The sequence below is a fragment of the Ciconia boyciana genome, chromosome 5, assembly GCF_034638445.1.
Source record: "Ciconia boyciana chromosome 5, ASM3463844v1, whole genome shotgun sequence".
Lineage (NCBI taxonomy): Eukaryota > Metazoa > Chordata > Aves > Ciconiiformes > Ciconiidae > Ciconia > Ciconia boyciana.
This window is the reverse complement of record NC_132938.1, coordinates 753,708-778,615: the sequence shown is the minus strand read 5'-3', so window position 1 is coordinate 778,615 and position 24,908 is coordinate 753,708. Positions and strand designations below refer to the sequence as shown.

The window sequence follows — 24,908 nt, the reverse complement described above, 5'->3', positions numbered from 1 at the left end:
GGCTCGGGGGACGAAGATGCTCGGGGGTACCCGCATCCTTCCCGAGCGTTTTGCAGGGTGGGGAGCCCCGGGGGGGGCTGCGGCTGGGACCCCCCCAGGTCAACGCCGGGTGCAGGGAGCACCAAGGGCACAGGGGAGCCCCCCAAAAAGTCCCCAGCTGCCCCAAAGATGGGGTGGAGAGGAGCGGCAGGGGAAGGGTTAAGCCGCAGTGCGTGTGTGTGTGTGTGTGTGTGTGTGTGTGTGTGTGTGTGTGCAGCCCCCGAGCCCACCGCCCTCGTGCCCTCATTAAGTCCTGGTGGCACCAGGCTGTCTGGGGACAGCGGGGACGGGGGACAGGGGACGGGACCCGCTGCCTTTGTCTCAACTTGTGGCAAAGTTTGAGCGGAGCCGGCGGCGGCCGCCGAGGGGTCGGGAGCTGCGGGTGAGTCCGTGGGGCTGTGGCGCGTGTCCCACGAGGCCCGTGGGATGGGACGGCGATGTCCCCACCTGGGCTGGATGCCACCCTGGGTGCCAGGGAGCCGGTGGGTGATGCCGGGACCACCCCGACTGCATCCCGCCACCCCGCTCAGGGATGGGGACTGGAGGGCAGCGGTCCCCAGGACCCCCCGACCCCGTCCCCAAGCCTGTCCCCACCCCGCCGGCGGTGGCTTTCCTCATCCCGGATCCGACCAGGGCAAGACGTGGCACCGGCTTGACCGAAGCCCAGGCGCGTGGGAGGCGCGTGGGCCCCGCGCCGGCTCGGGGTAAGATACAGCAATTTGGGGTTTGCGGGCAAACAGTCGGCAAATCCCCCCGGTGCCTCCGCCGCACCCCTCTGCGGACCCCCCAGAAATGGGGTGCGGGAGCCAGGAATGCTCCAGGGGACACGCCGATCCCGCTGGACCCCAGGCACCCATGGGTGGCTCCGGCCCCGAAGCCACCGTGGGTCCCGGATGGGCGTGGGAAGGGCGAGCGAGGGCACCGGGGGACGTCAGCGCGTGGCGATGTGGGCTGAGCCCCGCTTCGTTAGCTCGGGCTCAGCCCGGCTTCGTTAGCTCGCCCGAGCCCCGCTTCGTCAGCTCGAGCATCCCATGGGTGCCGGTGTCGCCCGCTGCCGTGCAGGACCCCGGCTCGGGAGGCAGAGGAGGGAGCGGTGGGAGGAAGGCCCCGCCGTGCTGGCCGGGAGCGGTTTTATTCTGCTCTGCCGCCCTTGGCGCCGACGTGGAGGCACCGATCGCGGAGGGGCTGAGATATTTCGGGGGTCCGGATCCATCCCGCTGCCAGTGGGTCGGGAAATGGGTCGCGGTGGTGGGCGGGCTGGGCGCGGTGCTGAGCCGGGAGCCGGAGCCGGCACCGGGTCCATCGAGGGGACACCCAGCCCGGAGGAAGACGCTGGTGAGACGCGAAATGGGGCTTGGGACGGGGTCGGGGTGACCTGGGAGCACCCACCCCGAGCGGCCGACGCCTCGAGCCTGGCCCCGGTGCATCCCCGCTGCGGTGCGTCCCGCTCTGACCCGGCACGGCGCAGGGCCGCCTCCGTCCCACCGGCACCGGGAGCAGCGGGACGAGGCACCGGCCGGGAGAGCTGTGGGAGAGCAGAACCGCGGAGATGCAGACGGAGCGGGCCCCGTCCGTCCGTCCGTCCGTCCTTCCGGCCGCCCAGCCACCTTCCTCTGCCTCCGTAACCCCTCTCCGTTCCCAGAGGTTGCGTTGGTGCGGTAGGTTCTGTGTCTGTCCCACCGCCCCTTCCCGTAGCGTCCACCCATCCGTCCATCCGTCCGTCCAGCCATCCCTCCATCCGTCCTCCCATCCAGCCCTCCCTCCATCCCCCGGATTTCCATCTCCGCGTCCCTGCCCAGGGGACAGGCTCAGCGTGGGGTGTCGTGACCGGCCAGACCGTGGCTGCGCCCACCCGGGGGGTCCCCTGGACCCACCCCCGGTGGAAGGGGATCGCGTCCCTTGGAAGAAGCACCCAAAACTGGCCCCGGGCCAGCGGGACGAGGCGTTGGGGGTGCAGGGGTGGTTCGTCCCCAGCGCCCGGGGGGGGGGACACATGACGACAGCGTGACCACTGGCCAGTGCGGTGGCATTTGTCACTCGGCCACCTTCCACCCGGATGTCTGCAGAGGGGACGCGGAGGTGAACTCTGGAAGGGCACGGGGAGATGGTGGGGGGCACGGGGAGATGGTGGGGGGCACGGGGAGATGGCGTGGGGGGCACGGGGAGGCAGTGTCGGCGTCCAAGCTTGGGCAGCCGCTGCGGGGTTGCGGTGTTGGGGACACCCGGGTGGTCCCACCAGTGGCCAGGGTGGCTTCCGTGGCGGGGGGCTGCCATGCGTGTTTTGGGGAGCGGTGGCAGCTGTGAGGGTGGGGGCCAAGCGTGGGGCCGGTCCCCATAGACCTTTCCACTGGGGAACGTCGCCGGCGTCCAGCACCCACGGACCCCACGCTTCTGTGTCCTCCGGTCAGCGGGGGACGGGGACCGGGACGGGGACAGGGACAGGGATGGGGACAGGGACAACGTGGAGCCACTTTGCAAGAGGCAGAGCGTTAGCGGGGACAGAGCGGGGCTGAGCTGCCGGACGCCGCTCGTTAAAGCCGATCGTGCGTCTCTAATTGATATTATTGCAGGGTGGGACTGGGGGGGGGCCAGGACCCCCCAGGCCAGGGACACCCCCAGGCCACCCCGCCTCAGGGTGCCTTTGCGGCACCGTTTACCGCCCCGTGCCTCAGTTTCCCCATCTACAGGAAGGCGCGTGCGCGCACACGCGTGAGCGTGCGCGCGGGGCCCCGCGCACACGCGTGGGAAGGCGTGCGCTCGCGCGCGGGGCTGCGCGGGGCTGCCTACGTGCGCCGCCCCGGCCTGCGCTGCAGCCCCAAGAGCGGGTGCCGGCTGCGGGGCGCTGGGGTGACCCCGTCCCCCCGTGTCCCCCCGTGTCCCCTGTCCAGTGGGAGGGCGGTTGGGGCCCAGCGTGGCCGCGTTAGCCGGCGGCAGAGCCACACGCCTGACCTAGACGGGGCCGGGCTCTGAAAATGAGTTAATAACCGCGGCGGGAGGGTTTTTCCGGCTCACGGGAGGGATTTAGCGCCAGGCTGGCGTCACCGTCACCGGGCTGGCGTCACCGGGCTGGTGTCACCGGCCTGCCCGCCGTGGCAGTGGCACTCCGGAGTCCCACCGTGCCATCAGGGGGACCAGGCCCCCTGCACCCGTGGGTGTCCGTGGGGCCGTGCCCACGCCGCGGTGCAGCCGTGGGGCCATGCTGGGCACCTCCCGGCGCTTCCCGGTGCTCCCCGGGAGCCGGGGCTGAGCCCGGAGCCGGCAGAGGGGCCGAGGTCTTGGGGGGCCGCACTGGGGGGCAGGGGGGTGTCCCCTAAAAAAGCCCCTTCTCACCCCGATGGGCGCAGAGCCGCGGTGGGGCAGGCAGGAGGGTGCCCACCCTGTATCAGCCACCCGAGAATCCCCCCTCCGTGGAGCAGGGGACCCCCGGAATCTGGCACGGCGGGGGGGGGGAGGGATTTGGGGGTCAGTCCAGGAGACCAGAGCCCACAGGTGATGCCAGCTCTGCCACCCCTCCCTTCGTGTCCCCACGTCCCTCCGGGCGCAGGGGACCCGGTGACGGCTTTGGGTGGCGTCAGGGGCCGCTAAGCCCCGGGCGGGCGCCTGGACTGGGTGCTAAGCGGGATCAGGGGCTCAGGCGGATCCCGGCCCCGCTAATCCCCGGCTGACGCAGCCCGAGCCCCCCGGCCCCCCTGGGCCACCGCCACCCCAGCACCCAGGGGCCGGGGTTGCCCACGGGGATTCAGGGTCATCGGTGCATCCCCGGTCCTCGCACAGCACCCGTGGCCGTGGGGAGGGCAGGAACTCCGCTGCCCACCCTGCCTGCCCGGCTGACCGGAGTGCTGTGGGGTGCGGAGAGGGTGGGGGGGATGCGGTGGGTGCTGCCACTTGGGTGCTGGTGAGCTGGGTGGGTGCTGGGGTAGCAGGTGGGGGCTGTTCTGCCAGGGGGTGCTGGTGTCATGGGGGTGCTGGTGGGTCAGATGGGTGCTGGGGGGTCAGACGGGTGTTGGTGGGTCAGATGGGTGCTGGTGGGTCAGATGGGTGCTGGATGGGTGCTGGTGGGTCAGATGGGTGTTGGATGGGTGCTGGTGTCATGGGGGTTCTGGTGGGTCAGATGGGTGCTGGTGGGTCAGATGGGTGCTGGATGGGTGCTGGTGTCATGGGGGTGCTGGTGGGTCAGACGGGTGTTGGTGGGTCAGACGGGTGCTGGATGGGTGCTGGTGGGTCAGATGGGTGCTGGATGGGTGCTGGTGTCATGGGGGTGCTGGTGGGTCAGACGGGTGCTGGATGGGTGCTGGTGGGTCAGATGGGTGCTGGTGGGTCAGATGGGTGCTGGATGGGTGCTGGTGTCATGGAGGTTCTGGTGGGTCAGGTGGGTGTTGGTGGGTCAGACGGGTGCTGGATGGGTGCTGGTGGGTCAGATGGGTGCTGGGGGTCAGATGGGTGCTGGATGGGTGCTGGTGTCATGGGGGTGCTGGTGGGTCAGATGGGTTCTGGTGGGTCAGATGGGTGCTGGATGGGTGCTGGTGGGTCAGATGGGTGCTGGGGGGTCAGATGGGTGCTGGATGGGTGCTGGTGTCATGGAGGTTCTGGTGGGTCAGATGGGTGCTGGGGGATCAGACGGGTGCTGGATGGGTGCTGGTGGGTCAGATGGGTGCTGGGGGGTCAGATGGGTGCTGGATGGGTGCTGGTGTCATGGGGGTTCTGGTGGGTCAGATGGGTTCTGGTGGGTCAGATGGGTGCTGGATGGGTGCTGGTGGGTCAGATGGGTGCTGCGGGGTCAGATGGGTGCTGGATGGGTGCTGGTGTCATGGGGGTGCTGGTGGGTCAGACGGGTGCTGGATGGCTGCTGGTGGGTCAGATGGGTGCTGGTGGGTCAGATGGGTGCTGGATGGGTGCTGGTGTCATGGAGGTTCTGGTGGGTCAGGTGGGTGTTGGTGGGTCAGACGGGTGCTGGATGGGTGCTGGTGGGTCAGATGGGTGCTGGGGGGTCAGATGGGTGCTGGATGGGTGCTGGTGTCATGGGGTGCTGGTGGGTCAGATGGGTTCTGGTGGGTCAGATGGGTGCTGGATGGGTGCTGGTGGGTCAGATGGGTGCTGGTGTGTGGCTGTGCCGTGTGGGTGCTGGCGCGCAGTGGGGTGCTGTGTTGGTGCAGCGAGGCACCACATGGAAGCGGTGGGGGGGTTTGTGGGTGCAGTGGGGCTGCACCACGCGGGTGCTGATGTGCCACGGGGGTGCGGTGGGGTGCTGCGTGCGGGCGACGGGGTGCAGTGCGGGTGTGCCCTGGGCGTGCAGCGCTGCAGGCTGGGGGGCCACGCTCCCTCCAGGGCACTTGGGGTCCCCCCACCCTCTGCACGAGGTGCTGGTGGGTGCTGGGTGCTGGGGGCCGAGCCGTGGGGTGTGTGCGGGATGAGCCCCAACACCCCCCCACGCACCCACCCCCCGTGGGGGTCTCCGTGGGAAGGAGGGGACCCAAGGCCGAGCTGTGGGTGACGACGCCCTGGCCCCGTGTCCCTGCACCGAGGGCTGCCGGCCCCGGAGCCACGTCCCGGGGCCAGGCTCGGCGGTGTCACCAGTGGGGCACCCACTGCGTGGGTGTCCTGCGGAGAAGCCACCCCGGGAGCTCCCCGCTGTGCGTCCCCACCAGCTGGGAAAGCTCGGGAGAGCCCGGGCAGGCGATGGGTGGCTGCACACCCCGCCGAGGGGAGGTGGGACCCCCAAACCCCGTCTGAGGGGAGACGGGACCCCCGAGTCCCACTCAGGGCAGGGACACCCCGTGAGCGGCAGGGACAGGGGCGGGAGACGGAGCAGAGAGAGGGGGCTGCGAGGGATGAGGAGCACCCCAGGGTCAGGGGAGCACCCCAAATCCAGGTGGGCACCCCAAGACCGGGGGAGCACCCAAAGTCACAGATTTTGTCACCGCCTGGGGACCGTGGGGCAATGGGGAGCTGGGGCCATGGTGGGGGGCCCCTTGCACCCCCCAACGGGCGGCTGAGCTCTCCTGCTGGGGGTCCCCCGAGGCCCAGCACCCCACAGCGCACAGCCAGGGTGGGGGTCCCTGGGGCATCTCACCAGCCCTGCCAGGCTTCTGGCCACCCCCTCTGCCCCCGTGGGATCCCCCCCGTGGGGTCCCTCCAGGAGGAGCCTCCACGGGCTGGGGACCTTGGTGGCACCGCGTGGGACCAGGGTGGGGCAGTGGCCTCTTGTGCCACCCCACGGGGACGTGCTGGGCTCCTGTACCACCCCGTGGGGACGTGCTGGGCTCCCCTGCCACCCCATGGGGACGTGCTGGGCTCCCCTAGAACCCCACGGGGACGTGCTGGGCTCCTGTACCACCCCACGGGGACGTGCTGGGCTCCCCTGCCACCCCATGGGGACATGCTGGGCTCCCCTAGAACCCCACGGGGAGGTTCTGGGCTCCTGTACCACCCCATGGGGACGTGCTGGGCTCCCCTGCCACCCCACGGGGACGTGCTGGGCTCCCCTGCCACCCCATGGGGACGTGCTGGGCTCCCCTAGAACCCCACAGGGACGTGCTGGGCTCCCCTAGAACCCCACGGGGACGTGCTGGGCTCCTGTACCACCCCATGGGGACGTGCTGGGCTCCCCTAGAACCCCACGGGGACGTGCTGGGCTCCCCTGCCACCCCATGGGGACGTGCTGGGCTCCCCTAGAACCCCACGGGGACGTGCTGGGCTCCCCTAGAACCCCGTGGGGACGTGCTGGGCTCCCCTGCCACCCCACGGGGACGTGCTGGGCTCCCCTAGAACCCCACGGGGACGTGCTGGGCTCCCCTAGAACCCCACGGGGGGGTTCTGGGCTCCTGTACCACCCCATGGGGATGTGCTGGGCTCCCCTAGAACCCCACGGGGACGTGCTGGGCTCCCCTGCCACCCCACGGGGACGTGCTGGGCTCCCCTGCCACCCCACGGGGACGTGCTGGGCTCCCCTAGAACCCCACGGGGGGGTTCTGGGCTCCTGTACCACCCCATGGGGATGTGCTGGGCTCCCCTAGAACCCCACGGGGACGTGCTGGGCTCCCCTAGAACCCTGTGGGGACGTGCTGGGCTCCCCTAGAACCCCACAGGGACGTGCTGGGCTCCCCTGCCACCCCACGGGGACGTGCTGGGCTCCCCTAGAACCCCGTGGGGACGTGCTGGGCTCCCCTAGAACCCCATGGGGGGGTTCTGGGCTCCTGTACCACCCCATGGGGATGTGCTGGGCTCCCCTAGAACCCCACGGGGACGTGCTGGGCTCCCCTAGAACCCCGTGGGGACGTGCTGGGCTCCCCTGCCACCCCACGGGGACGTGCTGGGCCCATCTGGGGTGCACTGGAGCGATGCTGGGGCAGGGGAGCAGGTTCCCGGGTGGCTGCGGGGGGTATATCACACTGGCACCTATAGCCTCCATACCTCCCCCTTCCCGCTGGGGCTCCTCACCCCGCTCCTCCCTCACCCCACGGCCTCTCCCCTCCCCACGACGCAGCGACGCAGGGGCGAAGGAAGCGGGGTGCCCCCCACCCCGGGGTGCCCCCAGCGCCGGCCGGCCGCTGAGCAGAGCCGAGCTGACAGGCTCTCACGGCTCGATCCCCAGCCGCGTTGCATTCACAGTTCGGGGAGCACGTCAAGGCTAAGGGGAGCTGACAGAAAAACCTTTAGCGGAACAAACGGGAATAACGGGAATATAATATCAGGCACGGCTGACCGGAGCGTGAACCGCAGCCCAACACGGAGCAAATTAGCGTCAACCAAAATAGCAGGCAGCTCCGGCCGCCGGTGTGCCAGGCCCCAAATGCAGCCGCCCTGTCAGGCTGCATCAGGGCAGGGATGCATAAGGAATGGGGCCCCCCCAGACCCGGAGGGCGGGGGGATGCGTGGGGTGAGGGAGGGATGGGGGGTGGTGGTCTGTGGGGATGGGGGCAAAAGTTGTGTCTGGGGGGTGGGGAGGGGCTGATAAAGCTCCATGCGTGGGGATGTGCGGGGTTTGGGGGCAAAATCCCGTCCATGGGGATGTGTGGGGCTTGGGGGCAAAATATCATCCATGGGGATGTGTGGGGTTTGGGGGGCAAAATCCTGTCCATGGGGATGTGTGGGGCTTGGGGGCAAAATCCTGTCCGTGGGGATGTGTGGGGTTTGGGGGCAAAATATCATCCATGGGGATGTGTGGGGCTTGGGGGCAAAATCCTGTCCGTGGGGATGTGTGGGGCTTGGGGGCAAAATCCTGTCCATGGGGATGTGTGGGGCTTGGGGGGCAAAATCCTGTCCATGGGGATGTGTGGGGCTTGGGGGCAAAATCCTGTCCGTGGGGATGTGTGGGGCTTGGGGGCAAAATCCCGTCCATGGGGATGTGTGGGGCTTGGGGGGCAAAATATCATCCATGGGGATGTGTGGGGTTTGGGGGGCAAAATCCTGTCCGTGGGGATGTGTGGAGTTTGGGGGCAAAATCCCATCCGTGGGGATGTGTGGGGCTTGGGGGCAAAATATCATCCATGGGGATGTGTGGGGCTTGCGGGGCAAAATCCTGTCCGTGGGGATGTGTGGAGTTTGGGGGGCAAAATCCCATCCGTGGGGATGAGCAGGGCTGGGGAGGGCGAGACCCCGCAGCCCGTGGGGACGCTCAGGGCTGGGGGGTGGCAGGCAGGATCCGTGGGGATCCATGGGACGAGGGAATCCTCCCCACCCTGCTCCATGGGGCTGCAGAGGGGCCGGGGGTGAGCGAGAAACCCGGCTACCTGGGGATACCCGGGGATGTCGGGGGGCCAGGGGAGCGGGAGTCGGGGTGCCCCGTGCCATGGGGGCAGGGGGAGGCGAGGAGGGGGGGAAGCAGCAAAAAGCTCTGTCAAATACATAAAGAGCTCGATAAGAGAAGGGAAAAAGCCGCCCACGCCTGCTCCCGGGGTGCGCTCGCACATTAATCGTGCTTGGGTGCCCCGGCAGCGCGGGCAGGGGAGGCAGCTCCCAGCGGGGCGCCGAGACGAGCTTCGCAGCCATTTTGTTGTTGGGTTGAACTGGGGAAAAAAAGGGGAACCCCCCCCCCCCCCAAAAAATAGCCCCCACACAACCCAGCCCCGCAGACAGCGTGGGGCCGTGGCCACCCACCCACCGGCAGTCCCAAGTGCTTGGGGGGTGCTCAGGGTGCTTGGGGTACCCAGGGTGTCCAGGATGCCTGAGGTACGTGGGGTGCCTGGGGTGCTCGGGGTGCTTGGGGTGCTTGGGGTACCCAGGGTGCCCAGGATGTCTGGGGTGCCTGGGGTGCTCGGGGTGCCCAGGGTGTCCAGGATGCCTGGGGTACTTGGGGTGCCTAGGGCGCTTGGGGTGCGCAGGGTGCCTGGGGTGCTCGGGGTGCCCGCGGTGCTCGGGGTACCCAGGGTGCCCAGGATGCCTGGGGTACTTTGGGTGCCTGGGGTGCTCAGGGTGCCCAGGGTGCCTGGGGTGTTGGGGGTGCTCAGGGTGCCCAGGGTGCCCAGGGTGCTGGGGGTGGCCAGGGTGCTCCCCCGGGCGCGGGCAGCCACCGGCCGAGTGCGCGAGCGGCCCCCGCAGCAACGGCGGCTCCCCAAAGGGGGAGAAAAGGGGGATTTGCGGGGAAAACGGGAAACCTTGGGGTGGGGGGACACGGGGAGAGGGCAACGGCCCAGGAAGACGGGGCACAGCCGGCTCTGCCGACCACCGCTCCCGGCACGAACCCCCCTAAATCCAGGTCGCCGTCTCTCCAAAGAGCTTCCCAGCAGCTTTCAGTGACCATTTTTTTGGCAGAAGTTTCCAGAAGCGATGTGAAAACCTGCCCTTGCCGGCAACCCCCAGACGCTGAGCACCGTTTGGAGAAAACCACCTATTTTGCAATGGAAAGCACTCGGCATTTCGGCACTTTTGGGGGGGGGGGGTCCCTGCTCTAGGGGTGGGGGGAGAAGGTGCCTCGCACCCTGAACCCCCGGGTTCGCTGGGGAGCTGAGCCCCTCGGGTCCTGCCGCTGCTGTATGGGCATGGCGGGCAGGAGCACGGCAGGAGCACGGCAGGCAGGAGCATGGCGGGCAGGAGCATGGCGGGCAGGAGCACGGCAGGAGCATGGCAGGAGCACGGTGGGCAGGAGCACGGCAGGAGCATGGCAAGAGCATGGTGGGCAGGAGCACGGCAGGAGCACGGCAGGAGCATGGCGGGCAGGAGCACAGCAGGCAGCATCAGGCAGGAGCATGGCGGGCAGGAGCACGGCAGGAGCATGGCAAGAGCATGGCGGGCAGGAGCACAGCAGGCAGCATCAGGCAGGAGCATGGCGGGCAGGAGCACGGCAGGCAGGAGCATGGCAGGAGCACGGCGGGCAGGAGCACAGCAGGCAGCGTCAGGCAGGAGCACGGCGGGCAGGAGCCAGGCGAGGGGCTCGGCCGGGGCTGCTCCCGGGGAGCGCAGGGATGCTCTGCCCCCAGCGAGGCCGGGATGGGAGACGAGGAGCAGAAGGGGCATCCCGGGGGACACGGCAGCACCCACCCGCACCCACAGGGGCCCCTTTCCCCCCGCAGCTCCTGCCTGCCCGGGGCGGCCCCGGGGCCGGGGCGGGGGGGCTGCGCTGGAGCCCCTGCGCGGGGGTCGGCGCTCGGTCACCGAGCCCCCGGGGTCAGCGCCGGGCCCGAGAGCCACCACCAGACGCACCAGGGCGCATCGGCACCCGGCTGTGCCGCCACAGCGGCGTGGGGAGCGCGGGCCTGGGCTCTGCGCACACCCACAGACACCCCCATGCACCCCCCCATGCACCCCCCCATGCACCCCCCCCATGCACTCCCCCACGCACACCCCCATGCACCCCCATGCACATCCCCGTGCACACCCCCATGCGCCCCCCACGCACACCCCCACGCACACCCCCCATGCACCCCCCATGCACCCCCCACGCACACCCCCATGCACACCCCCATGCACACCCCCATGCAACCCCATGCACCCCCCACGCACCCCCCACGCACACATGTACCCCCATGCACACCCCCATGCACCCCCCATGCACCCCCCCACGCACCCCCCACGCACACCCCCCATGCACCCCCATGCACTTCGCACCCCCACGCACACCCCCACGCACACCCCCCATGCACACCCCATGCACACCCCCACGCACACCCCCCACGCACACCCCCACGCACACCCCCCATGCACCCCCCACGCACACCCCACGCACATCATGCACCCCCCCATGCACCCCCCATGCACCCCCACGCACCCCCACGCACACCCCCCATGCACCCCATGCACTTCACGCACACCCCCATGCACCCCCCCACGCACACCCCCACGCACATCCCCATGCACCCCCCATGCACCCCCCACGCACCCCCACGCACAATGCACCCCCCCATGCACCCCCCACGCACACATGCCCCCCCCATGCACCCCCCACGCACAACGCACACCCCACGCACACCCCCATGCAACCCCCATGCACCCCCCACGCACACCCCCACACACACCCCCCATGCACACCCCCATGCACCCCCCATGCACTCACGCACCCCCATGCACGCACGCACCCGTGGGGACCCCACCCTGCCCCCCAGCCAGGTTTGGGGGCCGAGGCGCAGCGGGGCACCCCCGCCTGAGGGTGGGGGACACCCGTGGGTGCCGCGGCCCAGCGCCCACCCACCGTGGGGGAGCAGACCCCGTCCCCGCTCCCGGGGCTGGCGGGCGGGAGGACAGCGCCGCCCCCCCGTCACCCGCGGGGACCCCCAGCTCGGCGGGGACCCCGACGCTCCCGCGCCCCGAGGTGCACCCAGAGGGGACGGCGGGGGGGGACACGCCGCGGCGGGAGCCCCGGGAGCCGCCGGAACCGCGGCCGGATCCTGCCCCGGCCTGCGGGTGCTGCCCGGGCCACCCTTGGGTGGGGGCTCCAGGGGAGGGGGCAGCACGGGGGAACCCTGCCATAACGGCTCGGGGGGCGCAGCTCGGCGCTCGTGCGACCCTACAATAACAAAGAGATCGTTCAACCCTACCATAACAAACGGGTCAGGTGCGCAGCTCAGCGCTCGTGCGACCCTACAATAACAGGCTGGGTTCGCAACACGGCGCTCGTGCGACCCTACAATAACAAAGAGGTCGTGCGACCCTACAAAAACAAACGGGTCAGGTACGGAGCACAGTGCTCGTGCAACCCTACAAAAACAAAGAGATCGTGCAACCCTACCATAACAAACGGGTCAGGTGCGCAGCTCGGCGCTCGTGCAACCCTACAAAAACAAAGAGATCGTGCAACCCTACCATAACAAACGGGTCAGGTACGGAGCACGGTGCTTGTGCAACCCTACAAAAACAGGCTGGGTTCGCAGCACGGCGCTCGTGCGACCCTACAATAACAAAGAGGTCGTGCAACCCTACCATAACAAACGGGTCACGTACGCAGCTCAGCACTTGTGCAACCCTACAAAAACAAACGGGTCAGGTGTGCAGCATGGCACTCGTGCGACCCTACAAAAACAAAGAGATCGTGCAACCCTACCATAACAAATGGGTCAGGTGCGCAGCTCAGTGCTCGTGCGACCCTACAATAACAAAGAGGTCGTGCAACCCTACAAAAACAGGACGTGTACGCAGCATGGTGCTCGTGCAACCCTACAATAACAAACGGGTTGTGTACGCAGCTCGGCACTTGTGCAACCCTACAATAACAAACAGGTCGTGTACACAACCTGGTACTCGTGCAACCCTACAAAAACAGGCTGGGTTCGCAGCACGACGCTCGTGCAACCCTACAAAAACAAAGAGATCGTGCAACCCTACCATAACAAACGGGTCAGGTACGCAGCTCAGTGCTCGTGCGACCCTACAAAAACAAAGAGATCGTGCAACCCTACCATAACAAACGGGTCATGTACGCAGCTCAGCACTTGTGCGACTCTACCATAACAAACGGGTCGCGTACGTCGCACGGCGCTCGTGCAACCCTGCCGTCACGGCGCGGGGGTCCAAGCCCCCTCTGTCCCACCCTGTGCCCGCGCTGTGGGTAACGGCCCACCCCGCGCAACCCCACCGCAACCGGCTGGGCGCCCGCGCACCCCTGCGGGAGCAGCCTCCGGCACCCATCACCCCCTTTCCCCCCATCACCCCCTTTCCCCCCATCACCCCCTTTCCCCCCCGGCCCCCCCTTTCCCCCCATCACCCCCTTTCCCCCCGGCCCCCCTTTCCCCCATCACCCCTTTCCTCCCCCGGCCCCGCTGCCTCTCCCCGGGGTCTCCCGCTCCGGCCCCGCAGGCGGGGGCTGGGCTGCACCCCTCTCCGGCACCCAGAGAGCCGCGGGCCGGGGGATGGGAGAGATGGGGGAGAGGCAGAGCCTGCGGAGCGGGGGGGGCAGGGGGCAGGGGGTGCAAAGGGGTGCAGAGGGGTGCAGGGGGATATAGGGGTGCAGGGGGATATAGGGGGTGCAAGGGGGTGCAGCAGGGTGCAGGGGGGATATAGGGGTGCAGGGGGATATAGGGGGTGCAAGGGGGTGCAGAGGGGTGCAGGGGGATATAGGGGGTGCAGGGGGATATAGGGGGTGCAAGGGGGTGCAGCAGGGTGCAGGGGGATATAGGGGGTGCAGGGGGATATAGGGGGTGCAAGGGGGTGCAGAGGGGTGCAGGGGGATATAGGGGTGCAGGGGGATATAGGGGGTGCAAGGGGGTGCAGCAGGGTGCAGGGGGATATAGGGGGTGCAGGGGGGATATAGGGGGCGCAAGGGGGTGCAGCAGGGTGCAGGGGGATATAGGGGTGCAGGGGGGATATAGGGGGTGCAAGGGGGTGCAGAGGGGTGCAGGGGGATATAGGGGTGCAGGGGGATATAGGGGGTGCAAAGGGGGTGCAGGGGTGCAGGGGGTGCAGGGGATGCAGGGGGTGCAGGGGGATATAGGGGGGTGCAAAGGGGGTGCAGAGGGGTGCAGGGGGATATAGGGGTGCAGGGGGATATAGGGGGGTGCAAGGGGGTGCAGAGGGGTGCAGGGGGATATAGGGGTGCAGGGGGATATAGGGGGTGCAAGGGGGTGCAGAGGGGTGCAGGGGGATATAGGGGTGCAGGGGGATATAGGGGGTGCAAGGGGGTGCAGCAGGGTGCAGGGGGATATAGGGGGTGCAGGGGGATATAGGGGGGCGCAAGGGGTGCAGCAGGGTGCAGGGGGATATAGGGGGTGCAGGGGGTGCAGAGGGTGCAGGGGGATATAGGGGGTGCAAAGGGGGTGCAGAGGGGTGCAGGGGGATATAGGGGGTGCAGGGGGATATAGGGGGTGCAAGGGGGTGCAGGGGTGCAGGGGGTGCAGGGGGATGCAGGGGGTGCAGGGGGATATAGGGGGATACAGGGGGTGCAGAGGGTGCAGGGGGATACAGGGGCGTGCAGGGGGTGCAGGGGGTGCAGGAGGATTCATGGGGATGCAGGGCGATACAGGGGGATGTGGGGGGATACAGGGGGTGCAGGAAGGAAGCAGGGGGGTGCAGGGGGGTGCGGGGGGATGCAGGGGGGTGCCCGGGGGTGCTAAGCGTGCCCCAAAGCTGCAGCCCCGGGGAGGTGCGAGCGAGGCGGGCGGTGCCAGGCGGAGGGGGGCACGGTGCGGGCCAAGGGCTCCTGCCCTCCCCCTCCTGCGAGCCCCCTGCCCTCCCCCTCCTGCGAGCCCCCTGCCCGCCCCCTCCAGCCCCGCTGGGGGCAGCGGCGGCCCCGAGCGGGTCCCCAGCTCGGTCCCCGCGGTCCCCGGGCTGCGGGGGGCACCTGCGTGGGTGCAGGCACCCAAATAGGTGCCGGGTCCTGCCCGCGGGCTTGTCCCGGCTCCCCTCGAGCTCCCGCAGGCACCGAGCCCCCCCCAGCACCTGCAGCGAGCACCCAGCACCCACTGCAGCCCAGTGGCACCCAGTACAGCCCAGTGGCACCCAGTACAGCCCAGTGACACCCAGTGCAGCCCAGTGGCACCCAGTGCAGCCCAGTACCAACCCAGTACAGCCCAGTGGCACCCAGTACAGCCCAGTACCAACCCAGTACAGCCCAGTGCATCCCAGGGCAGCCCAGTACCAACCCAGTACAGCCCAGTGGCACCCAGTGCAGCCCAGTGGCACCCAGTGCAGCCCAGTACCAACCCAGTACAGCCCAGTGGCACCCAGTACAGCCCAGTGGCACCCAGTACAGCCCGGTACCAACCCAGTACAGCCCAGTGGCACCCAGTACAGCCCAGTGACACCCAGTGCAGCCCGGTACCAACCCAGTACAGCCCAGTGGCACCCAGTGCAGCCCGGTACCAACCCAGTACAGCCCAGTGCATCCCAGGGCAGCCCAGTACCAACCCAGTACAGCCCAGTGGCACCCAGTGCAGCCCAGTGGCACCCAGTACAGCCCAGTGACACCCAGTGCAGCCCGGTACCAACCCAGTACAGCCCAGTGGCACCCAGTACAGCCCAGTGGCACCCAGTGCAGCCCAGTACCAACCCAGTACAGCCCAGTGGCACCCAGTACAGCCCAGTACCAACCCAGTACAGCCCAGTGGCACCCAGTGCAGCCCAGTGGCACCCAGTACAGCCCAGTACCAACCCAGTACAGCCCAGTGGCACCCAGTACAGCCCAGTGGCACCCAGTGCAGCCCAGTACCAACCCAGTACAGCCCAGTGGCACCCAGTACAGCCCAGTATCAACCCAGTACAGCCCAGTGGCACCCAGTGCAGCCCAGTGGCACCCAGTGCAGCCCAGTACCAACCCAGTACAGCCCAGTGGCACCCAGTACAGCCCAGTACCAACCCAGTACAGCCCAGTGGCACCCAATGCAGCCCAGTGGCACCCAGTACAGCCCAGTACCAACCCAGTACAGCCCAGTGGCACCCAGTACAGCCCAGTGGCACCCAGTGCAGCCCAGTACCAACCCAGTACAGCTCAGTGGCACCCGGTACAGCCCAGCACCAACCCAGTACAGCCCAGCACCAACCAAGTACAGCCCAGTACCAGTCCAGTGACACCCAGTGCAGCCCAGTACAGCCCAGTACCAGCCCAGTTCATCCCCGTGCAGCCCCACTGCAGCCCAGTGACACCCAGCGCAGCCCAGTACCAAACCAGTACAGCCCAGCACCAGCCCAGTGCAGCCCCACTGCAGCCCAGTGGCACCCAGTGCAGCCCAGTACCAACCCAGTACAGCTCAGTGGCACCCAGTGCAGCCCAGTACCAACCCAGTACAGCCCAGCACCAACCAAGTACAGCCCAGTACCAGTCCAGTGACACCCAGTGCAGCCCAGTACCAACCCAGTACAGCCCAGTGCATCCCAGGGCAGCCCCACTGCAGCCCAGTGACACCCAGCGCAGCCCAGTACCAACCCAGTACCAGCCCAGTGCATCCCAGTGCAGCCCCACTGCAGCCCAGTGACACCCAGTACAGCCCAGTACCAACCCAGTACAGCCCAGTGCATCCCAGTGAAGCCCCACTGCAGCCCAGTGACACCCAGTGGAGCCCAGTACCAACCCAGTACAGCCCAGTGGCACCCAGCGCAGCCCAGTACCAACCCAGTACAGCCCAGTGCATCCCAGTGCAGCCCCACTGCCGCCCAGTGACACCCAGTGCAGCCCAGTACCAGCCCAGTACAGCCCAGGCACACAGTGGGTCAGGGTTCGGCCCAGCATGGGGTGCTGGGTGGGGGTCCCCATGAGGTCCCTATGTGGGTGCAGGGGGTCCCAGCCTGGGGTCCCCATGTGGGTGCAAGGATCCCGATATGGGTGCAGGGAGTCCCTATATGGATGCAGAGGGTGCCCATATAGGTGGAAGGGGTCCTATATGGGTGCTGGGGTCCCAGCCCTGGGCCCCTAGGTGGGTGTAGGGGTCCCTATATGGATAGAGAGGGTCCCTATATGGGTGCAGAGGAACCCCCGAATGGGTGCAGGGGTCCCTATACAGCATTTGGGGTCCCTGCGCGGGTGCAGAGGAGGTCCCTATGGGGGGGGTTCTATATGGTTGCAGGGGTCCCTGTACACAGGTTTGGGGGTTCCCTGTACAGTTTGGGGGTCTCCGTGCAGTTTGGGGACCCTGTACCGTTTGGGGGGTTCTTGTGTGGTTTGGGGGTCCCTGAATGGTTTTGGGGGTCCCCGTACAGTTCGGGGTCCCTATATGGTTTGGGGGGTCCCTGTGTGGTTTGGGGGTCCTTGTGCGTCTTGGGGACCCTGTACGGTTTTGGGGGTCCCTGTACAGTTGGGGGGTCCCTGTGTGGTTCGGGGTCCCTATACAGTTTTGGGGGTCCCTGTACAGTTGGGGTGTCCCTGTACACTTTGGGGGGTCCCTGCAAGGTTCGGGGCCCCTGTAGAGTATGGGAGGGTCCCTGTGTACTTCGGGGTGTCCCTGTACGGTTTGGGGGGGTCCGTGTATGGTTTGGAGGGTCCCTGTGCGGTGTGGGGGGTCCCTGTATGGTTCGGGGTCCTGCACAGTTTGGGCGGTTCCCATACGGTTTGGGGTGGTCCCTGGGCGTTTCTGGGTCCCCCCGCGGTTCGGGGTCCCTGTACAATTTTGAGGGTCCCTGTGCGCTTCGGGGGTGTCCCCCGTCCCCCCCCCGTTTCGGCTCCCCCCGCCTCCCCCCCCCGGCGGCGTAGCCCGACGCGGGAGCCCTCCACGCCTCTAGGGGTCGCTGTAGCGCCTGGCGGCGGCGGCCGGGCCGGGCCGGGCGCGTCTCGCTTGTTCCGGCGCCGCGTGGTCAGAGTCGCGCGCCGCCGCCACAGCGGGAGCAGGAACCGGGAGCGGCGGGGCCCGGCCCGGCCCGGCCCGTCCCCGCCATGTGGTTCATCTACGCGCTGAGCTGGCTGTCCCTGCTCATCCAGGTGGCCTTCGTCACCCTGGCGATCGGTGAGCCCGCCGCCGGGGGTCTGCCGGGGGCCGGGACCCTCGGGGGTGCCGCCGCTCGGGGTCTGGGCCCGGCCGCGGGCTCCTTCTGGGGGTTGTCGCGATATGACGGGCGTTTCTCGGCAGCGAGGTGGCTTCGGGGAGGGGGCAGCCTGGGGTCCTGCTGGGACCGGGTTCGGGGCCGCCGGTCCAGCACCTCCCGTAGGCCGGGGCCCGGCCGGGCCGTCCCGAGGTCCCCTGGGTGCCCCAGAGTTTGGGGGGTCCCGTGGGTGCCCCTGAGGCCTCTGAGTGCCCCTGAGGTCCTGTGGGTGCCTGAGTTTGGGGGTCCCCTGGGTGCTCCTGAGGTCCTGTGGATGCCCCAGAATTTGGGGGTCCCCTGGGTGCCTCTGAGGTCCTGTGGATGCCCCAATGCCCCAGAGTTTGGGGGTCCCCTGGGTGCCCCAGAGGGTCGTGGGGAGGTGGGGCACCCCTGCCCTTCAGTCCCTCCTGGAGGGGGTGAGCGTGGACCCCCACGGCTGAGGGTACCGGTGTTTGCCGCGGGGCTGAGCCAGGCGTTTCTCCCGCAGCTGCTGGGCTGTACTACCTGGCAGAGCTGATCGAGGAGTACACGGTTGTCACCAGGAGGATAATCAAATACATGATCTGGGTAAGTCCCCGTGCTTGCAGAAACGGGCGGCTCCTTGCCAAAATCACCCCTGGGGCAGCAGTGGGGCTGGCAGAGCGGCTGTGGCATGGGACGTTGGCTCTGGGTGGAGGGGACAAGCGCTCGGGAAGCTCCCGCTTCCCAAAGCGGCTCCGGTTCCCGAGGAGGGAGGCTGGCAGGGACCGCTTCGATCAGTGCCTCGCTGATCCTCCCTAACCCCTCCTGGGTGACACCTCTCCCCCCTGGCTGGGGAAACTGAGGCCCAGCCGCGGCGTGTCCTACCAGGAGCTGCAGCAGCAAGGTGGCATTCCCCTTTGGACCTTTCCCAAGGGGCCGGTGCCGAATGGGAGGTGGCTGGGGAGACGTGGCGCCGTCAGAGGGCACTAAAAGTCACCTTGATCGTGGCAGGATTCCTGCCTGCGCCCCTGCCCGCGGTCCCGCTGTCTGCACCCCCGTGTTTGCCCCGGGCAACCCCCGTTCTCTCTTCCAGTTCTCCTCGGCCGTGCTGGTCGGCCTCTACCTCTTCGAACACTTTCCTGGTTTCATGGTGGGCGTGGGGCTCTTCACCAACCTGGTCTACTTTGGTTTGCTGCAGACCTTCCCCTTCATCATCCTGACATCCTCCAATTTCATCCTGTCCTGCGGTGAGTGGGGCCGTCGCCTTCCCGTGGGAGCGGGTGCTGGGGCGGAGGAAGCCTCGTCACCCTCATGGGTGGGCTCTGGGTGGCAGCAAAGGTTTGGCTTTTGCTGTTGCAGCCCCCGTGGCTTTCAGAAGGACTTTGAGCTTTGTGCAGTACTTTTTAATCGCGCTTTTTGATGTAGCTGCCGTAATTATGGGCTGGGCCTGGTGGCACGGGAATCGCCTTCGGTTGCGTGCCCCGGTGCAGAGCCAGCGACGCCGGGCTTCCCCGGGCACCCTCCGCTTCGCCTTGCGGCCAGCTCCGCTCCAAACTCAGGCGGCAGTGCTAGGAAAATGAGATCCCGGCTGGCCCAAAGCTCGGCGTCCTCCCTGCAGACCCTCCTGTTCTGGGCGTTCGCTGGGTCTTGGTAAAGAGCAGGAAGGATTTGAAGCAAACTACAAAACCCGGCGTGTGCAATTACAGCCTGATGTCATGCTGGGCCGCGCGAGACGCTGCGTGTGTGTCATCGTAAGGAGCTGATGTCTAGAGAAAGAAAAGCTTTGAGACAAATGTCCACAATTAATGTGGAAATTCGTCAGGGTGCCTGGAGAAAGCCCTGTTAGAAAAGCGCATTGCTGAGCGTAAATCGGGGATTTTTAGTTTTCACGTTCGCACCTTTGCTGTGGTATTTGCTGAGCCCGTGTCTGCGGCCGCCGTGTCTGCGGCCGCCGTGGCTCCGTCCCCGGCTGGGCTGCGGGCTGCCTGGGCAAGCCCTGGTGCGAGACGGGCACGAGGGTCTCTCCTCTTCTTCTGAGCGGCTTGCGCAGGGTTGTGGTGTGAGGTCGGGCACGGGCTTAAATTAGCAGCACCGATATTTTGGCCGAAGCAGGCAGCGTAGTCGTTTGTCTGCCACGCTCGGCTGATGAACAGCCGGAGCCGTGTCGTAGGCTGAACCCGGGAGCAGCCCCGCCGCTGGGTCTGGGGACGTGGGCCGGTAGCTCTGCCAATTAAACTGGTTTTTGGCTGCTTGAGTAGGTCAAGTGGCTTCCTCCCCCCACGAGCTGCTGAGTCTCCTGCGTGTTTTAGCGTCCTCTGCACAGATCTGACTTCGAATCTCTGCTCTGAGTGATTTGTAGTGACACCTTAAGTAGCGAACGGGCAAAATTTCTTCCAGCGTGACTTTCTGGAGTCCTTATGGACGTTCAGGGTGCTGTCTGTGTATCTCTGTACGTACCTTTGCTCCTCAAAGCATTCACGTAGGCAGGGTTTTATCCGCTACTCGCGAATGAGCGTAGCTGTCCCATGGTGCGTAGATCAGGAGCTGCGTTTTCTGGCAGACCTGCACTCTCGTCTGGATCTTCGGTGACGTCCTTTGGCTGGAGAGGACAATAAAGCAGCACGGGATGCGGCGTTTCGTGTCGGGGCTGTCTCTTGCTGGGGCTCTACTGACCCGGTGCCCCTGGGCTGGGGCTGCTGTCTTGGCACCTCAAATAAAAGGCGAAAGAAGCTCCGATTCCTGCCTCTTGAGAGCGAAGTGGTGTTTTTTTGTGTTTTTTGCCGCTGAGGACGGCGCTAACCCCACCGTCCTGGCCGCATTTCAGCTTGACTTAGTTTACAGATGGCAGAAGAGCTTCTCTCCGCAGCAGCTGTCGGGGACGTGGGGTTTTTCGCTTCTTCTCTCAGCGCTGCGGAGCATTAGCAAGTGTCAGGCTGGGCTCTCCAGGGTGCCCTCGGGGACACGGAGAATAAAACACCAGAGGGACGAGGAAACTCGACCGGGGCTGCACAGAGTACCGGAATGGAGCTGGGATAGGGGGGACTCTGGCTGCTCGCACCGTTTCTCACTAGATGCGTGAAAATATTTTAGCGACAGCGGGGTTCCAGGTGTACGGGGGCGGCGGGGAAGGGGACGCGCGGCACGGAGGAACTGCTCCTCGTGGGGTCTGTGGAGGTGGATGTCCTCATTCGGGGGGCCTTGGAATACGCCGATGGGATTTCTTCCAGGCTGGAGACTGACTTTGCTGTGTTTTCCCTTGGCAGTGCTGGTTATATTCAATCACTACTTAGCGTTCCAGTACTTCGCCGAGGAGTATTACCTGTTCTCTGAGGTGAGAGACCTTCGGGAAGGAGTCGATCTGGGTTCTTCTCCCACCAGCAGCTCCACGCTGGCTGGAGAAGGGGGAGGAAAATGCCATTTTTTCTGTCAGCAGTAAGACACGCCGAGGATATTTTTCGCAGCCCTTCCCTGGGGGTTCCTGTGCTTGTTCCCTCAGAGCTACCGGGGAAGCTGCAGTTTCTTTTCTCGGGTGTGGACTTGGGGCTTTCTCAGCCAGCTGAAGAGCAGAAGAAATACTGAATCTTAAGCGCAGATTTTTTTTCTGAAGTGCTAAAAACTAGGAAAAATAGAAAATAATACTGTTTTTAATTTTTTTTTTACAAGCTAACCACAAATCGCCTCCCTTTTGGCAAATTGCTCCTCATTATTTTTACGTCTTCTGTCGCACCGGCCCAGAGAAAGGTCCGAATTCACAGAGGGGCTTGTTTGGGCCCAACAGTAGCTGCCACTTAGCGCAAATTTTACAAACAAACAAAAAACCCCTCCACCACAATGAAAAAACAACCACCTTTTAATGAAATTGAACGCTTCTCCAGCATTTCCGTGCACAAAGAGGCCGGTGTGGCAGCTCGGCACCTCTCGGCTCAGCTCTCCCCAAACCGCAGCGGCCGCTCGCCCAAGTGCCGACTCCTCGTGCTACGCCAGCGTCTCACCCCGGGGCAGGAGGAGCAAGCGCAGGTCTTGACTCTTCCTTTTAGTCCCTGGAAGGCGTGAAGAGGATTTAATTAGTCATAACAGCACAGCCAATTTCCTGCTTGTTTAATTGCGCTCTTTAAAATTCTGGTTTTGGGGAGCAGTAAAGATTTTCAGGCACCTAGGATGGGAGCAAGGGCTTTTCCTGCGCACCCTGTCCTTCCGTGGAAGTTGCTGGGTGAATTTTATCCCTTTATCAGCTTCGCAGGGCGATGCTATCTCAGCACCCGAGAGACTCGGGAGAAGGTTGAGTCGTGGTTCCCCCCCTTCAGTGCGTTTTCTCTCGAGGGGTTCAGGTAGAGATTTGGGGTGTATCGTAGGGAGGTACAGCTGGGGCCGAGGCAGCACTCGTGGGCGTCAGCGTGGGAAGGGCGACCGGGTGCGTTGCGGCTCGGCTCTCACTGCCTCTCTTGCTCTGCCCGCAGGTTCTCGCCTACTTCACGTTCTGCCTGTGGTTAATTCCTTTTGCTTTTTTCGTCTCCTTGTCGGCCGGAGAGAACGTCCTGCCTTCCACGGTGCAGCCTGGAGGTGAGCGCTCCTGAGGCCCAGGCAGATGCCCGCTGGTTTTTGGCAGAGGCTGCGCTCAGCGCACCCCGTTCCCGTTGCACAGAGGAGGGGAGGGGGGCAGCTGCTCGGGTAAACCCTTCCAAAAGCCGAGGCAGGAAAGTGGGGGGCTTCTGCAGGGTGAGGGTGAGCAGAGTGGGGGGCTGTTCCAGCTTTACGTCCTGCATCTCTCCAGTCCTGGGGCCCTGTCGCTTTCCCAGGACTCTCCCTACAGCTCAAGAAAGGGAGCTCAGGATTTGGGCTCCCTGGCAGTGGCTTACTGGAGCACCCAGGTAGGCCAGATGTGAGCAAACCAGAAACTTTCGTGCTTTAAAGGCAGCTCACCCTGAAACCAGACACCTCATCCCAGGGCTGGCCGTCAGCGGGATTGTGCTTGATTGTTCTTCCCTTCTCTCCACAGACGACGTGGTCTCCAACTACTTCACCAAGGGGAAGAGGGGCAAGCGCTCCGGTATCCTCCTCATCTTCTCTTTCATCAAGGAGGCCATCCTGCCCAGCCGACAGAAGATTTATTGAGCCCCGGATGCAGCCGGCGTTGGCTGCAGTGAAGGAGCGGGGCAGACCCAAACTGTGCAGAGGGCTGCGAGGCAGTGCTGTCTCCAGGCCTCGCTCAAACCCTCCTCGATGTCTCTCAAAGGGATTTTGCTAGGAACATATAAACCGGGCGACGGCCGGAGGTGCCAGCAGCGCTGGACAGACGTGCGGGGAGGGCTCGCGCCTTTTTATACAGCTCTGCTGATCCCCCGGGACTGTGTGCAAGAAGGATGTTTGGCTCCAGCCGAGCGCGAGGAGGGTCCGGCCTCTCGGGGACCTGGGAGGTGTTATCATCGGCTGGGGTTTAAAGCCAGGATTTTGCGTGTGGTGTAGTTTGGCCGTGAGGGAACCGTTCCCTCGGTGCGGCAGCGGAACGCATTTGACATTTAAGTGAGGTTTACACAGAGCCATTAATTAAAAAAAAAAATATAAAAAAATAAAGTAACCAAACTGTCAAACTCCCCCGTATTCCCGCTGGGAGCCTGCCAGCGCCGGAGGGTGCCGGCGTCCCCCCACGCAGCACGCGTCGGGAGGGGAGTGTGAGGCTGGGGGCCTCTCCTGCGCTCTGCAGCTGCGGGGAGGTGACCTGGAAGGACTCGATGTTGCTTTTTGTTTGATTTTAATGTTGGAAATACCCGCTTTTCTCTTCTCTGGTTTTGCTAGAAGCCTCCCTGAGCGGCCGGGATGCTGCGGCAGCGCTGGCCGGCTGAGTGAGGCCCCAGGAAGCCGTTTCACCGAGAGCGATTCTCGGCTCCACGTGCGTGGGCGTGAGGGGAGTGAGACGCTGAGCGAGTCGCCTCGGCTTCCCTTGGGTATCGTCTGCCTGGCCTTCCCAGTGCTGCTAAACTCACCAGGTCTCCCTTCTTTCCTAAAGAGGGGAAAAAAAAAAAGATTATCATACTGAGAAGGAGGTGAACCCTTTGTTCTTGTTCCTTGTAATCATAAAAAAACCCTGGTTTTTTTCCCCCCTGTTTTTGCTTCGTCGTTGGTCACCTTCAGCCTGTGCCAGAACTAGATCTCCCCGTGCTCTCCCGCACGGCTGTAGCGCAGGAATGCCCCGCTTGGCAGCGCAGTTTCACGGTTCGGGAAGGCTTTTTGAGGAGTTTCTGAGGAAAATGGCTCATTTTGTGACCAGTGAAGGTGAAGGTGAGGCACGCGGTCCCACCGCACCCCTCCCTGCCCCTGGGTTTGTTCAGGGCCCACTAACGCCGGCGTGTTTTGATGCTGATTTCATAGAAGCGCGGTTTGTGTTTTGAGAGCTGCTCGTCTAATAAAGGCTGTAGGTGAAGTTCGCCTTATTAGAGAGGCTGGATGCGGTGTTGTCCCTCCGGTTCACGAGCATTCGGCTCCGGTGTTGAGGCCGTGTCGCGTGGGGGAATCGCCCTCTGTGCATGCCGATGGTGTTTTTTATTTTATTAGAGGAATAGTGGAGGACGAGAGAGCTATCGAGGGGACCTGAGGGAGAGGTTAATGGCTGAGAGGGGTTAGCAGGAGGTGTGTATTTTCAGTCCAGAGCTCTCTGTTATCGGGGAGTCGGAGAAATGAAGGTGAAAGCACTGAAAGCGAAGCGGAGCGATTAGTAGCAGGCAAAGCACGCAAGAAGATGCGAGGGCATGGGTGGGAGAAAACCATCCGCCTTGCCCGTAGCGCTGGGAAGCTCCTGGAAAAGCGGCTCCCCAGCTTGGGTGATGTGCTGTAATTTTGCTTCAAGGCCACAGGGTGGGGGACGCCGGGCCCTTGCTCTGTCCCCTGCCCCGGCTCACTGCTGCCTGGGCGAGCAGCAGGACGAGCCGGAGGCTTTTGCTCCCTTCCCTGATGGGGAGGTTTAAGCTTGACTAAATTTAGGCTGAAAAATAGCTTTCCAGCCACGGAGGAGGGAGGTGGATGCCGGCAGCTCTGGGGGTGGC

At 65.5% G+C, this 24,908-nt stretch overlaps 1 protein-coding gene across 1 annotated transcript; it reads left to right on the top strand.

Annotated features, from left to right (window-relative positions):
* The first annotated feature begins 17,674 nt into the window (after nucleotides 1-17,674).
* Nucleotides 17,675-24,304, top strand: TEX261 (testis expressed 261). The gene is made up of 6 exons (XM_072862788.1): nucleotides 17,675-17,834; nucleotides 18,398-18,477; nucleotides 18,965-19,118; nucleotides 21,135-21,202; nucleotides 22,329-22,431; nucleotides 22,868-24,304. The coding sequence occupies exons 1-6, from the start codon at nucleotides 17,765-17,767 to the stop codon at nucleotides 22,981-22,983; spliced, it is 591 nt and encodes a 196-aa protein (XP_072718889.1). The 5' UTR covers nucleotides 17,675-17,764; the 3' UTR covers nucleotides 22,984-24,304.
* The last annotated feature ends 604 nt before the right edge of the window (nucleotides 24,305-24,908 follow it).